Here is a 15,184-nt window from a genome sequence, read left to right as displayed (position 1 = left end):
AGGCCTAAAATTAATAATGATAATAACAGTCTCGCGCCCAGAGTTATGTACCAGCTGGTGGAGGGAGGAGGGAGTTGGACCCTGAAAATTCATCCGCTAACAGGGGGCCCAACGCCAAGATCTAACCGACATGTGAATCCTCAGCTAACACACAGACCGCGAAACAATCCGTTCGTCTTATTTCATCTTTATCGTTGGGCCTCAACCGCAACGACCACTTGGTGATTTTTTAACCCGATTATGGGCCCAATTCCGAATTTTGAGTGTACGGAGAGAAAAATCTTTACAAAAATTGCCATGAAAATGCATAATAATATATTTATATTCTGAGAAATGCATGGAATTGCTTCCCATTACACATATTTATGGAATTGAGAGGATATATTTATCGCCTGCGGTATAATATCGAGAATTTTTTTCCACGTAAATAGTTTGCGAGACTACGATATTTTCTCCCGACTCCGATGCTCCAAATACTGAAAATGTTATCCCAAAATTCTTACTTTGGGAGGTAGTAGACATCATAAGGCCCCGGAGGCAGGGGCCGTCCAGTGTTGACCACGCAATACCCCCCATCGTGACACCGCTGCCTAATCATTCTTTAAACGTGCATAAACAAGTCCCGGGAGTCGAAGAAAAAAAAAAATCATTCGAGAGGCGAAGCGGTTTATTTTTCCTTCAAGTATATGAATAGTGTCATTCCTGAAATGGTTCTACTATCCAGAGGCAACCATCAAAACTCCTCCTTCCTAGACATCCGAAAAAATGAAAGAGTTGACCGACTCGTAACGTGCGAGAAAGACAAAAATAATATGAGAAACCAGCGGAGAGGGGGATAATAGAAAAAGAGAGAGATGGGGGGAGGGGGGGAGAGGGAAAAAGAAGAGGCAACTGCTTGCCGCCATCAGGCGCGGCAGCCTAAATCTAAAATGCAAATATACTCAACAAATCACTATCGGTGACAGGCATCTTGGGCATCTTTAAGAAAGATAGGAAGGAGATGCCGGTGGAAGACCCCCTGCCAGGGGTTTCACCGCTGCCTCGCGCGTAGGGTCACGAAAACGATGAGGGCACCTCTGCGCGCACTCTGTCTCTCATCCCTTAATATTTATACTTTTTGGGATCCCATCCAACCAACGAGTGTTGATTACCTCGTGACTACCTCTCGAAAATTTTTATTCCCTCACCTTCTCCCTCATTTTTCAATAAAAACAACGAATTTCTCATTTGTTAAGGTATTGTAAAAAATGGGCCTTAGGTCTCAAGGGAATCGACTGCATCTTCGAGTCTCAATTCGAGCCGCTCATACCGATAACATCTTGAATATATACGAAATACACTTGAAAATGTAGCAACTCATTTTGGGACTTACAGGTCCTGCACAGTTCCCAAAGTCCCCAGATCTCCAAAGGACATATGAATGCTTCTTTTTCATACTCTGTCATCCATCTTGCCCTAAAGACATTCGAGCATCATCCATAATGATGCTATGGTTAATTAAATTTGGGCCTTACACATCTCTGAAACGAATGCCCTTCTTTTTCAATTACCATTCAATATCTTGAAACCCGTCCAAAGTAATATTGCCTGAAAATTGTGCCGCCCTACATTGATCATCCATAAATTCCGGGGCCTCATCAGTACGTCAGCGTACATGATACCCCTATAATGCCCGAATGCGCTCCAACAAATTCGTCAAAATTTTCCTCGCCTGAATTTCAATCAGTCCTATAACCCAGTGTCTCCTAAAATTATAACTCACCGATTCCTAGCGTATCAAATACTAATGAGTCCCAAAAACTTTCTCATTCTCAAATGATCTCTCCACATTGAGGGCCCTGCGACTAATTAAATTTCATAACATTCTTACGACTCAAGTGTTTCTACGATTCTCTCCTCTCATTCAGCTTGACAACCCTAAAAATTCCTCATTCATAAGCACATTATGAAAAATGGGCCTTACGGCCCCAAAAGATTGTAGCCATCCCGCCCAAGTCATTACTTCCAACATTTCGAAATCCATGGGGCATTAATTACACGAAGAATGTCGTCTATTTACGATTGATCCGGATCAACCAATTTTGAGCCTTACAGACCCATACAGCGCCTTTATATTTTTCCCCAAAAGTCTCATTTTATTTTTCGACCCTCTCATTCGGAATTGGACTCCTCTGTTCCGCGTGAACATACGGAAAGATGTCCCTGTCCGCGGGAGTTATGCGTTATTTATGGGCCCCAATGCGCTATGGGACCGCACTCTGTGGCGCGACCAAGGAGGTGGTAGTGCTGAAAGTATCACATTTATTTCGTCTTATGGACCCCAGTGGCGCCGTAGGTGGAGTCGCGGAAGATGGCACTTTATCTAGTCATTCCCAGGGGAAAAACACCAAGTGGTAAAAGGTAGGGGCCCACATTATATTCATACATAAAAATAGGTCCCAAAGACTCAAATGAATTATCCTCAAAAATCGCGGATGGAAACCCCGGGTGCTCCTCCGGACTCGAACCACTCCCGGAACTTTAATTCCCCAATAATTAATAATACCCGAGGTGTAGAGCCACAAGATGCCGCGCTTTATTATTTCTTTTTACTCTCATTAGTTTATAAATAATTTTCGCGAAATGAATCGATTAGTCATCGACGAAAATACACTTGAATAATTTTTTTTCAACTGTGTTGTTCGATTACTCCTTGTCTGCGCCACGTGAAAAATCATTTGATGCAACAGTCAATGAATCGCTTTCATTTTATCCTTCTGTTCATTTCTTACTTTCATCCATTAAATTTACCACTATAATTTCATGCTAAACAATTTTATTGATAATAACAATGATAATATCTATTGCCATTTCACTTCTAAAAACTAATGCAAAACGTAAAATACCAATGACAATGATAAAAGTCAATAATTATTGAACTATTAATTGTAAAACAATTAATAACGATTGAATATCCTATAAGGATAGTTTTCCTCCAACAAAAATCATATAGAAAATGTGAATCGTGACGATTCACTGACAGCTGGAATAAACCGATCGAGTTTACGGTGCGAGATTGTTTAGCGTAATTGGACGAATCAATCTCCACGGTGTGTCTCAGCCAGGGGTCCAAGAACGTTGGAAAAAAAGGCATTTGGTAGATGGGTGTTGTCTTAAATTTTTTGTATCCCTCCTCCCTCCGAAACCTTCCTATCTTGAACCCCGATGGTGGGCCAGCGTGAAGAAATCTCTCTCGAGGCGTGTAAAAGGGTAAGAAATATTAAAGCCACTCTGTAAACTGTGTGCACACCAAGCCGCATGTGAACGGGTGAGAAGGAAGAGAAGAAGTGAAGATGCGTCAAAAAGTTGGAGATGCTTAGTAGCGATCTAATTATCTACGCGGCAGGAAGCCCTGGGCCACCTCCTGGGAAGCCTCAAGAATGAGAGCACACAAAGGCCCCAACAAGGAGTTATGCCCATAAGTGCAAAGGTAGTTGGAGTTTGTGTATTTCACGCGGAGTCATCCAGCTTCACAATCGTTCAAACACACTCGAGAGAAACTACTCCCTATAAGCTACCACTGTAGCACCCTGTTGTGTTGAATTACAACCCGATATTACCCAGTTTGTTCATTATCCTCATCGATTATTCACAGTCACTCATTCAATTACAATTCAATCGAAATCAATTTATTTAATCAGCCCTGAGCATTAACAATCAATCCAACAGTTCCAAAAAAAAATACGAAAAAAAAAACGTCTACCACATTCCCACGCCTTGACTGTCCCAAAAAAGGCCCAAAACTACCAACAGGACACCAATACGAGAAAAAAAAATCCTATCAAATTAATCCAATTGGCGATGCTTGCCATCGAGTTTCATTATTTTTGGGCCTTATGGGTCAGTCAGTCAGTTTTCAAGTGAGTGGATGATTAAGCGCACGGGGTCTCATGCAGAATGTCTGAGAGGATATGCTCCGCGTAAGTTGAAGAAATCGGTGAACCGGCCGGAGTTGTTCGCAACGAGGCCCCCATCGGGCCCCGATTCTCCAAGGGCCCTAGCGTGCTGGGGCGAGGTGGATGTTGGGGGGTGGTGAGGGAGGGGGTCTTTTATGGAGAAAAAGAGAGAATGGGAGAATGAGAGAGAGCGAGAGAGTGAGGGGGGGGGGAGAGGGAAGAGTCCCGGGTGACGGTCAGCGAGCGCGAGCTGACCCCTGACCCCCTCCACATTATCTATCTCTCTTCGGCATGAAGTTTTATCTCGTCGCACCCGTTAAACTCGTATTACCAGGGCCTTCTTAGCTTGGCGTGGGCGATGTTACAGGAGGGGTGGCAAGTTGGGGCCCGCGGGCGTCCTGAGACCGTGAGAACACCACCTATAATATTATTTAGTCTGCTCCGGTGCTCACTTCTTTCATTTTCTTTTTGTTAAATCAACTATCTCACTCCGTTTGGCTACACTTCCTCTTTCTCACTTGCGCCAATTCACTGTTATATCCCCCCCCCCCTTCGCCGCCTTTCCCCCTTCTCGTCAAGTTGTACGTAACGTTTTCTCCCTCCCACCCCCCGTCCCTCTTCCCTTTTACCCCCTTCCCCCTCCCGCCGCCACCTCTACATACTTATATTTTCGCTTCGCTCGTCTCCGGCACCCACGGGCCCACGGCCCGATCACCTCGTCCTAGGGCCCCTCTAGGCGCATACACCACGGATTTACTCTCGCGCGCATTAATTGCCGTCGTAAATTGTTGCGGCTTTGCAGTTCTTTTCCAGGGTGTACCAAACGTTACGAATGAGCGTCATGAAAACAAAACGAGATGAAATAAACTGATGGTGGGTATAACGGAGGGGCCCCCAAATGGATATCTCGTTTGAGACATTTAGAGAGGATTCTCAATGCACACAGAGAGCGGTCAGTTATCAAAGGAGTATTACTTGTCCACTGGCGCCGCCAGTCTGAATCAAATGTACCGGAACTCGTGTTTATTTCTCATCGTGATGGGGCCTGAGGGCCCTAATAAAAATGGTTTCTTCTCGATAATGAAGAACAGAAGGGTGAAGAAATTCCACGGGTATCTAGACTTGAAGTTTTAATAATAGACAAGTGGTATCACTGTGAGAAGCAGATGGTGATGGGCCGTACGGCCCAATTATATTACATAATTCCCCATCTGGCGAGTACCTTGGCAAGAGGCGTTAAACCCCAACTCCCTTTAATTGTCGATGTGCTGTGGTTCGATTAGCAGAGTCATAAATCGTAGCATGAAGCCGATATCTTTGCGGGGGCCTCAGACTCACACTATGGGGCCCTATATACGCATTGTTAAAGAGACCTTGCGTGATAGCAAACGACGGTTTACCGCCACACGCTTATGAATATCCATGTGTTCTATCTCCCTCTCTCTCTCTCTCTCTCTCTCTCCCTCCCTCTCTCTCCCTCTTTTTCCTCAACTCCCCCGCAAACTTCTTGGGCCCAGTGCACGCGTGCCCGCGACCGTGTGTGTTGCCAAGCCGTGAATCCAACGAGTGGATATATACACTTTGGGGCTGCCCCAGCTGTCGGGGTCCGGTGGGGCCTCACTTGATTCTCCCCCTCCCACCCTCACTCTCGCCCTCTTGCACTCGCACGCATGTCAAACTCTTCTCTTTTTTTAGGCTTTTTTTCGAGACACAGAGAGAGAGAGAGAGATTCTATCTCTCTTCGACTAACGTCCGACCAAGTGTATACATGAACCTACGTGGGCCAGGGTATTCACTCGAATAATCGCCACCAGGTGGCTCCACCAGCAGTGCCCAGCAGCGAGATGCCCAAGCAGTCTTCAGGGCGCCTTCGCACTGCGAGCACCGCCCCGTACCCAACGTCTGGTTATTATATTTTTGAATTAAAAAAAAAAAGAAAACAGACAGACAAATTAGCACTTGACAGTTTCACGGAAATACCAGGCACGAATACAAATATGGATTGTTCAAACGGATACGTCACTTCCGTGTGACCGTGAAAATGATCGGCTGTGATTATCAATGCCGGATTAAATGACGAGTTATGTAAGTCAATTGCAAAATATCGTAGTAATTGTTAATTGATCGTTGTCATGAGTGATGGGAACTTGAGTGTCGGATTAAAAAACACGAGTGCATTATTATTTAACGAATGGTGATTAGTGAATTGATGAAGAACACAAGATCAGTGAGGATGCAGGAAGACAATCAGGAAGTACCAACGACAACCTCAATGACATCGACGGACTTTCGTGAGGCTGAGTCATCAACGGAGTCATCAAGTATTGATTCAACCCTGCCAAATTTAACATTACAGAGTGTTGCATTGGGACTGCAGGGTGCTTTATTGGCAGCGCTGCAGCGTGCAGCATTGCTACCACCTGGACCAGCAGCAGCTGCCCTCAATCTCCAGGCATTGGAGACTTATCTTACCCTTCACCGACTGCATGCAAGTGGAGCAACAGCGGGTGTCTCGTCGTCGTCATCAACACCGTCAAGCCCCAACTTCGCCGGTATCTCGATATCACCGAGATGCCTCTCCCTCAACATGACCACTACCAGCCCATTGACATCAGGTTCATCACCACTGAAGAGCGATCTTGGTATTGAGGTACTTCAGTCAACATCGCTGGATGACGATGAAGTGTCACATCTGGAATTCGTCACGGATCCGGAGGAGGATCTTGCCCTACTCGAGGAGGAGGAGTCCCTCATCCAGGAAAATCCGGAGGCATCATCAGCATCAGCGAGTCATCGTGATGCACTACTCCAGAGAATTACTGATGTCACACAAGTACCATCAACAACACCATCTGCATCACAACCACCGACATCATCCGTTCAAGCGACATCCACCTCAACCGACTCATTGCCACGCAATTGTCGTGCATCACGCCCGAAAAAACAGTTTATCTGTAAATTCTGCAGCCGACAATTCACCAAATCTTACAATCTACTGATACACGAGAGAACGCATACCGACGAGAGGCCGTACTCCTGTGACATTTGTGGAAAGGCGTTCCGACGGCAGGATCATCTCAGGGATCACAGGTACTCTAAAATACATAATGCAGACTAAACTTTCACCCATTAATACCAACATGGCGTGCACTTAAACTGATTTTTATCCATAATCCTGAGAATAAAAGAAACATGCTGATTATATATCTATTCACACAACCCGTGGGCACTGGAATGATGAAGAAAGCCCTCCGGTACCTTGATAATTCAAAAATGAGCCGATTATTGCCGCACGTAAAGTACTTTCTCCCTCTTTCCTGTACCATTATTTTACGATCCGTAACAAATTGATTTGAGCATGGCTCGTTATGCGGTTTGTACCCAAACATTATTTTAACTCATTTAATTTAACATTTACCTTTTACTCGACTCTTCAACATAATGCTGAAGTTTTATTGACAATTATTATTCACATTACAGCGTGTTTGAAATTATTTATCTTGACAAATAGTATTTTATTGTTGCAGGTATATTCACAGTAAAGAGAAACCATTCAAATGCGCTGAATGCGGAAAAGGTTTTTGCCAGAGTAGAACACTAGCTGTACACAAGATACTTCACATGGAGGAGTCACCACACAAATGTCCAGTTTGCGCTAGGAGTTTCAATCAGCGGAGTAATTTGAAGACTCACCTTCTGACCCACACCGACATCAAACCGTATCACTGTGGCTCTTGTGGCAAAGTATTTCGGAGAAATTGCGATTTGAGAAGGCACTCGTTGACTCACAATCTTGGTGTATCATCATCACCACCACCACCTGGTATCGCTGTACCAGGATCGAGTGCCGTTCTCCAGGAGACTTCATAATTTTCTAAAATCATCATTTTAAAAAATCCATTAATCGATGTAATATTACGAGATGAGACGAAAAGACTCTATCTGATCATAGCTCAGTGATATCTATCATCAGATTTCGCCCAGAATCTCAATTCCATTGATATTAAATCACTTCGGCTCGTGCTCATACTGATCTTATCTGTCATTTAATCATAATTGTATATTACAGATTATGTAAAGTTATGTTTATTAGATTTGTGATGACGTGGAGATTATAACGATAACAGTCTGTGTTTTTCATTGTACGTAAAATAAATTTATTATAATTATTTAGAAACAAATAATGCGAATATTCAGAGTTGAGGTGAAATCCCAGTGATGATTGAATATGTTAATGAAACATAACCTTCTCATCTTGTCTGACTGCTTCTTGGAACAATGATGATAATTAAGTGAGGGTCTAGCTTATTAATTGGCCACCTTCTCCCATGCCTCTCCAAATAAAAACATTTCAAATAAAATAAAAAAGAAGAGAAAAAAAAAATAATGAAACGCTGGAGACGAACAGGTGGCTCGTGTTTCAAAGCTAACTTACCGCCAGGTGCGCGTCAGGGACATCACCTTAGTTGATACGTTCGTCTAGGGTTACACTCTTTTCCTCTCTTACTTCGTCGAGGCCATTATCGAGGTGGATGAGGCCCACTCTAACCTCGAAAATAAATAAAAATAAAACACCACGGGGAAACAAATGCGATAAGAAATTATAAGAAATGGGGGGAATCGTGTGCGGTCAGTTCTCACCTTCTCACACTGACCCGATGATATTCAAACTAAGGGGCCTCATAAGCTCGTTATCCCCCTCTTACAAAAAGAGTGATATCCACCGGTGGATGTATTCATGGGGCCTCATTTTTACAGTCAAACCCACCGATAAAGAACACTGGACAATCAAGTCGACGAGAAAAAAGAGTCCGATCACCCAGAACTCGCTGGTGGATTCTAAAAATGAAAAAAAAAAAAAAAAACATTTATTATACATCAACACCAACGGGTAAGCGCGATGTGGATGAGGTGTGGACGGGGCAGCATTAGGTTGAAAAGAAGAAGACAGAGAAAAAAAAATTGAGGTTTAGCACGCGGGCCCATGCAAAACGCGTGTAAATCCCTTATGGTGGTGGGGCCTTGTATTGGGCCCTATTGGAGGAAGTGAGAGGTGATGCGTGTAGGAAGGTGTTGGGGGGTGGGAGAGAGAGTGAAGTAAGAGAGTTGGTCGCGCGTTCGCGTGGGGCCTCATTGGGACTTACGCGACGGTGGGTGGGAGGTGAGGGGGCATAAGTCCCGGGCAAGTGAGATGGAGGGGGGTAAGAGAATCGTCTATCTTTCTTCGCATGAGGACACCGAGGGACCACACGCACGCGCCGCCCACAGATACGGTATCACTGCGCTACAACCCAACGTGATCTGCATGCGCATGTCCTCCTTCATCACTGCAAAAAAAAAAGGAAAATTCCTCCGGGGGTATCCTACTCCTTTTCCAACTCTCTCCTTCTTTTGGCAATTTCTTTTTCCCTTCCATTTTATTTTCCAAGTCTACATGTCTCTCCATCCCTTCTCGACTACCCTGATTTAAGGGATTGATACACGCTTCTTCCACCTCGGTCTAATCCATGATTCTTGATACTTGGTTGATAAGGTGGGTGTACTCATTCAGCTCTTCCTTATTCACTTGGGCTAAAACATAGCTGTGGAATGAAAATAAAACGAGGCTGAGTTTGGAAGGGAGAGTGAGAGAGAACAAAAAGGGATAAAAAAAAACACTGAACAGGATTTTGCGTAGGTGTTTTCCAGTTGGACTGGTACCGAATCGATTTGTCCGGTGGATATTTTTTGGGAATTCCTGAGAAGGAAGTGTGTTCCTGTTCTTTTTTTAAACATTTTTTTTTTATTTCACTTGATCCAATGCTTGAGCATAGCGGAGATAAAATACTGAACGCGCGGAGTCTCTGCTCCCCCAGTTTTTTTTATCACCCTTTTCTTTTCCCGTGTCTTAAAAGACCCCAGATACCGGGGACGATCTTATTGAACGTGTACCACGTTTACACGGGCCCCAAAAGAGAGAGACAGTGCGGAGGTGAGTGAAAAGGAGAGGTACATGTGCGGATACTCACACCAGGCGTAACGTCTCCATACGAGGGATTCAAGGAACGAAGTTGTATTTGCCGATATACGATCGGGGATGCTCTTTCACGCGCACCTCAGCCACATGCAAACATCAACCGATGCATGGGCCTTAAACACGGAAGGGAGAGAGAAGCCCACCCGCAATATCTAACAAATGCCAAAGCCCACGGATTGTTTACAACGTGCGACGATTGAACTGCATTGAAAAATATTTCTTGCATAAATAATGGGGGCCACTGGGCCCATATGAGGCCCATATGAGGCCCATATGAGGCCCATATGAGGCCCATTTGTCCAATGATCCTTCATCGGTGAATAAATTTCTATTAGTCTGACTGACACAATTGGCACAAACATCCGATCAATTCTATTCACCGGAGATAAAAAATTATCCACCGTTCGGGGCCCAATTTCACGCGTGGGTGTTAAGGTGTATAGAGATTCACGAATGGAGAAAAAGTAAGGCCCAGGCGGACAGGATGACGGACGGCGGTAAAATCCTGAGGCGCTTTGACCGCGTAAAACTGACTCCTGCGACAAACTGAGGGGAAATTTTCAAGAGGAAGGAAGCTGGAGAGGAATATCAAAAGGCCCACGCATTTGAAATTTTTTTTTCTCGTCCGTATTCGGGCCCAACCTCCCTCAACGCCAAAAAATATCCGAATGACAACTGCGTCACTTCGTTATGGTTTTGCCCGAGTTGTTGTTCCATATACCTCAGTTTCCTTTCTCTTCTCTCGCACACACAAAATGAGAGCAAATAATATCCTAGCCAGGATAGGCTGTATGCATTTTATTTATTGGATTCTCTTTGGGTTATACGGTTTCGCCGCAAGAGAGCATACCGCATCGCGTATATTCATTTCTGTGTCCAATCTTATTTTTTTATTTACTTCTTAGGTCGCCCACAAGAGGAAGAGCACCGGGAACAAGAGGATCAGGAGACGTATAAAACGATCACCAATGTAATATGTTACAACCTGCGGTCTCTTGGGCCCTGACCGCCTTTCATACCTCATCTCGCACTTTTCACGTTCTCATTGTCGACATTAAAATTTTAAATCCACACACTGTGAAATTATCGAGTCGTTAAACTGGCGGAGATTTTTTCAGGAAAACACACGCCTTACTATTACAGACTTGGGCCTGTAGGGCCCCAAAATTATTTATTCCGTTTTCCGAGACACGAAGCTGTCAATTTTCTTGAATTCGGCGCGATTCATACGTTTTTATATTATCCTCAATTATTACATGTTTGGGCCTAATGGGCCCGAGAATATTTCATTCATTTAAGGTTGGCTAGCCCCTAAAATAGTTCATTCCAGTTTCCATGGTTTGAGGGAAGATATTGTAAATCAAGTGGCGTCATATTTTCGTTATTAATAAGGCCCACAAATGGGGACTTATGAAGCGATTGATTTTCTCGAATTCAGCGAGATTCATACGCTTTTATATTATCTTTAATGGATTACACATTTGGGCCCTGAAATAATTCATTCATTTGGGGTCCGTAGGGCCCTAACATAGTTTATTCCGATTTCCATAGTTGGCCGAAAAATATTGTCAATCAGCTGTCGCCACATTTTCGTCATGAATATGATAAGGCCCAAAAATTGGGACCCATGCAACTGTCAATTTTTTTGAATTCATCGATATTGGTATTCTTTTATATTATTTTTAATGGATTGCACGTGCGATTATGTTTCATGTGTGTATGTATATACACACAACTACACATAACCATAGGTTTTTCTTATACCTGCCTCCCAAGGTACCAAACTGAAGAAGAAGATAACGTTATCTCGCGTGTGAATGCTTCGAGGCGTGGAAGAGCAGGTACCGGAGCTCAATAATGTCGAGATAGCGGTGGTCCGATAATTTACAGGGTGATTCGTGCCCGGTCGCCGGAGAATGTCAAGATTAATTAGAAAAAAAAAGAGGAAAAAAAACATGTTTTAAAAAAAAAATTATTGTTGCCCACACGTCGTCCACTGCTAATAAAAAATGTGAAATAGCGAAAAATAAATGTTCATGTTGAATTTTTTTTTTCTCCCATCCAACTCACGGTGTTTTTAGTGGCCAAGGAAAGTCAGTGACTTCTGGAAAGTGTAGAAACAGGGGAAAAAAGAAATTGAGAATAAATGTTGAAATGAAAAAGAGATGTCTCTCTGGTATAAACTCGAGTCATTCACCAGGCGAGTTGAGATTTTTTTTACGCCCATCTCATCCACTCCCGCTGTGAGTATTAGCGAGAAATTAATAAACGTAAAACTGTTAATCTAATGTCAACGAAAAACGGATAAATTTGAATATTTATATTGCACAATTTTTTTTTGTTTCCAACTGGGGAGCCAGCATGATGTCCACGAGTGTTTCATTGCGTCGTCACTTCGTAAAACAAGGCATGACTACATCCCCTGTGTCAATGAGAGTCATTACCACTGATGTACCTTTCGATAATGGCCGAGTACGTATTCATTTTTCGTCAAAGACAGCATAAATAAATTTTGTTCTATTCAACACCAGAAATTTTCTACGAGAATCAACTTCTTAATGCCCAAATAGATTACTGCTATAAACTATCCCATTATTTTTCCAAACGATGATCATTGATTGTTCTCAATAATTTTAATCATCTTCAAGTTAGAATTCATTTTATTTTGCATAATTAAATTTTTCTCATCATTCGGAAATGACGAGCCAACTAGAGAAATCATTCTAACCTCTAATGCTTAAAAAAAAATAAGCAGTGCTATATGCCTCGTGTGGTGGAGTGTTGTGACGACGCGCGGCGTACCAATATGGTAATAATGTGACATGGTTGTCGGTCGCGCGTCGTCGGTTCTCACCAGGAGGGCCCGCCGATCTCACGGTGAGGGACCGGCATCGCTAGTCGACCGGTGGGCCCCCTGTGAAGCCACATCTCCTCCCGGCACGCGGCACACCCCCTTCGTACCCGTGGACCCAGCCACGGGGTCTGAATTTCTTTCTCTCTTCTTTTCATTCCCCTACCCCCTCCACCCTACCCACCTTTTTCTCTCATCCATTCAAACTCAAAAGGAGAGAGATTCTCTCATTTCTTCTTCTTTAAAATCTCATTTTTTTTCTCCTCAGTGGATGCTCACACGAAACGACCTATAGAAAAGATGACCAAGTCACCACCTTTTTCCATAGTTGTGTTACACGACACACACATGCACCCCACGCAAATATCTCTGTGAATGTCTGGGGGGGAGGGGGTTATTTTACGTCAGAAAAAGTGCATGTAGAATGTCCGAATCAACTGTTTTTATTTCCCTGGTCTTATCTTGAAATGGGCCTCATGGGCCTTATGGGCCTTATAGGTTTATTTCGTCGACAGATGCTGTGCACACGTGCATGTGTACCGTGAAACTCCATTCAAACTCCTTCGACTCTTATTTCCCCACCCCATTTTCTCCTTTACCTCTTGGGCCTTATGGGCCTTGTAGAATCTCATGTAAGGATGCAGCGGCAACGTCACCATCAAGGGACAGGGATATATCATTCCGCTGGTCATCGAGCGTTTCGATATTTCTGGGCTGTCATCCTGCAAACGGCGCTCGGTTCCCTATCGGTCATTTCAAAGAGGGGCCTCATGTCATTGCGAAGGGCCTGACTGGGAACAGAACCCAAAAATTTTCATTTTAATCTATCGCAACATTCCAACTTGTCATTAATGGATGTTAATCGATAAAGAATTTTTCATTTTTTCATTCATCATATTTCGTGAGGTTGAAATATTTGGGGCCTTATATTATCGGTAATGTCGAAAGTGAGTACATTTCAGCTTTTTTGTGACCCAACGTATGTAAATATTTAGGGAGTAGGATGAAATTAAAGGGAAGGTGTGGTGCGCCTCAGGTGTTTGTATGAATAAACACGCGCACACGCGAGGTGGGCCCCTTATTGCCTAAGTGAGGCCCCAGGTAAACACTACAGCTGTGGTGTTTGGCAATATTGGCCCAGGGTGGGAGAGGAAAAAGAAAAAGAAGGACTTTTCCAACTCTGTGGGTGCCTTTTCTCGAGATAAAGATTTTGTGCCAACTGACTACGCGGGCGGTTTTGGGCCTTATCACAATATCTCATCTGTAGACATTCAAACAAGATTCTCCAACCGACAGTTTAACAGATAACCGATAGTCCGTGACTGTCAGTTGCCACCAAATTTTCGTTTTCATTGCGAGAAGAAATTTCTTACATAAATTAAAACTCAAAGTTGGGGAAAAAAAATTATTGCGAGCCTTAGGGCCCCCAACAATGTTCACTGTGCACGTCAGAGATGGATCCATTAACGGCGAGTAACGAATTGAGTAATAAACCAACACTCAACTGGTAAAACTACTCTTTTTCTTGGGAATGAAAAAAAAGAAGAAGATATGCCTGCGAGATCTTTCGCCATGGGCTACCAAAATCCATGGGGACAAGTAAAAGACGGACCCCTTTTACCCGTCGCTCACGGGGCCCGCATTCCCATATACAAGATGTCGCGCCGATAAAATCCCCTCGTCTTCTTAAAAAGAAAAAAAAAAGAAGTCCCGTGTGCCTCCAATCTTCATTCCACCCCCCCCCCCCATCCTCTTCCTCTCACTCCCTCATCTCCTTTTCACCGATTGGGCACGAGCAATTCATTTAAACATTCCCCGAGGTGGTCGCACGACAAATTACTCCCCATACCCTCGTATGCGACATAGGACCCAAAAAGTCCCCATTTTTGGGACTCCAATGTTAAAAGAGCAGGCGCACGCATTGCACATCTGAGGTGAGACCTATCTCCATTGAGAAATCTTTTTTTCAAATGTTTTTGCTTGGGGCAACAACGTCTCCCCTTTCCTTTTCCTTTTGCAACGATAACTCTGTCCCATTTGGGCCCTTTGTTATGTTTATTTTTCTCCTTCATTTATTTTGGAATTCATTTTCTTGTCACACGTTTTGTCTTATTTCCACGTGAAAACAGAGTCCGCTGGGTATGAAGGTAACGATTACCGTCTTTTGGGCCCGATACTTTTCATAAAAATAATAATTAAGATGGCAACTAATTTTTCTTTGATTAGATGATCGATATCTCGAAATTTTATGTTTTCCCCTCTTCGGGGTTCCAGAAATTTAAAAAATTGTGGAATTTTTTTTTCACACCCCCTTGGGATACGACACAAGTGAAGCGAGTTTCCGTCGCGTTCCAATGGGGCCTTAGGACCCATGGGAGACGG

General features: G+C 43.7%; 1 protein-coding gene across 1 annotated transcript; it reads left to right on the top strand.

Annotated features, from left to right (window-relative positions):
• Positions 1-5,812: 5,812 nt before the first annotated feature.
• Positions 5,813-8,110, top strand: LOC105263122 (sister of odd and bowl). The gene is made up of 2 exons (XM_011299121.1): positions 5,813-7,025; positions 7,463-8,110. Exons 1-2 carry the CDS (start codon positions 6,127-6,129, stop codon positions 7,803-7,805), a joined length of 1,242 nt encoding a protein of 413 aa, XP_011297423.1. The 5' UTR covers positions 5,813-6,126; the 3' UTR covers positions 7,806-8,110.
• The last annotated feature ends 7,074 nt before the right edge of the window (positions 8,111-15,184 follow it).

This window comes from Fopius arisanus, unplaced genomic scaffold (assembly GCF_000806365.1).
Source record: "Fopius arisanus strain USDA-PBARC FA_bdor unplaced genomic scaffold, ASM80636v1 scaffold00013, whole genome shotgun sequence".
Lineage (NCBI taxonomy): Eukaryota > Metazoa > Arthropoda > Insecta > Hymenoptera > Braconidae > Fopius > Fopius arisanus.
Note: the sequence above shows the minus strand (reverse complement) of the source record. Positions and strands in the feature narration are given on the sequence as shown.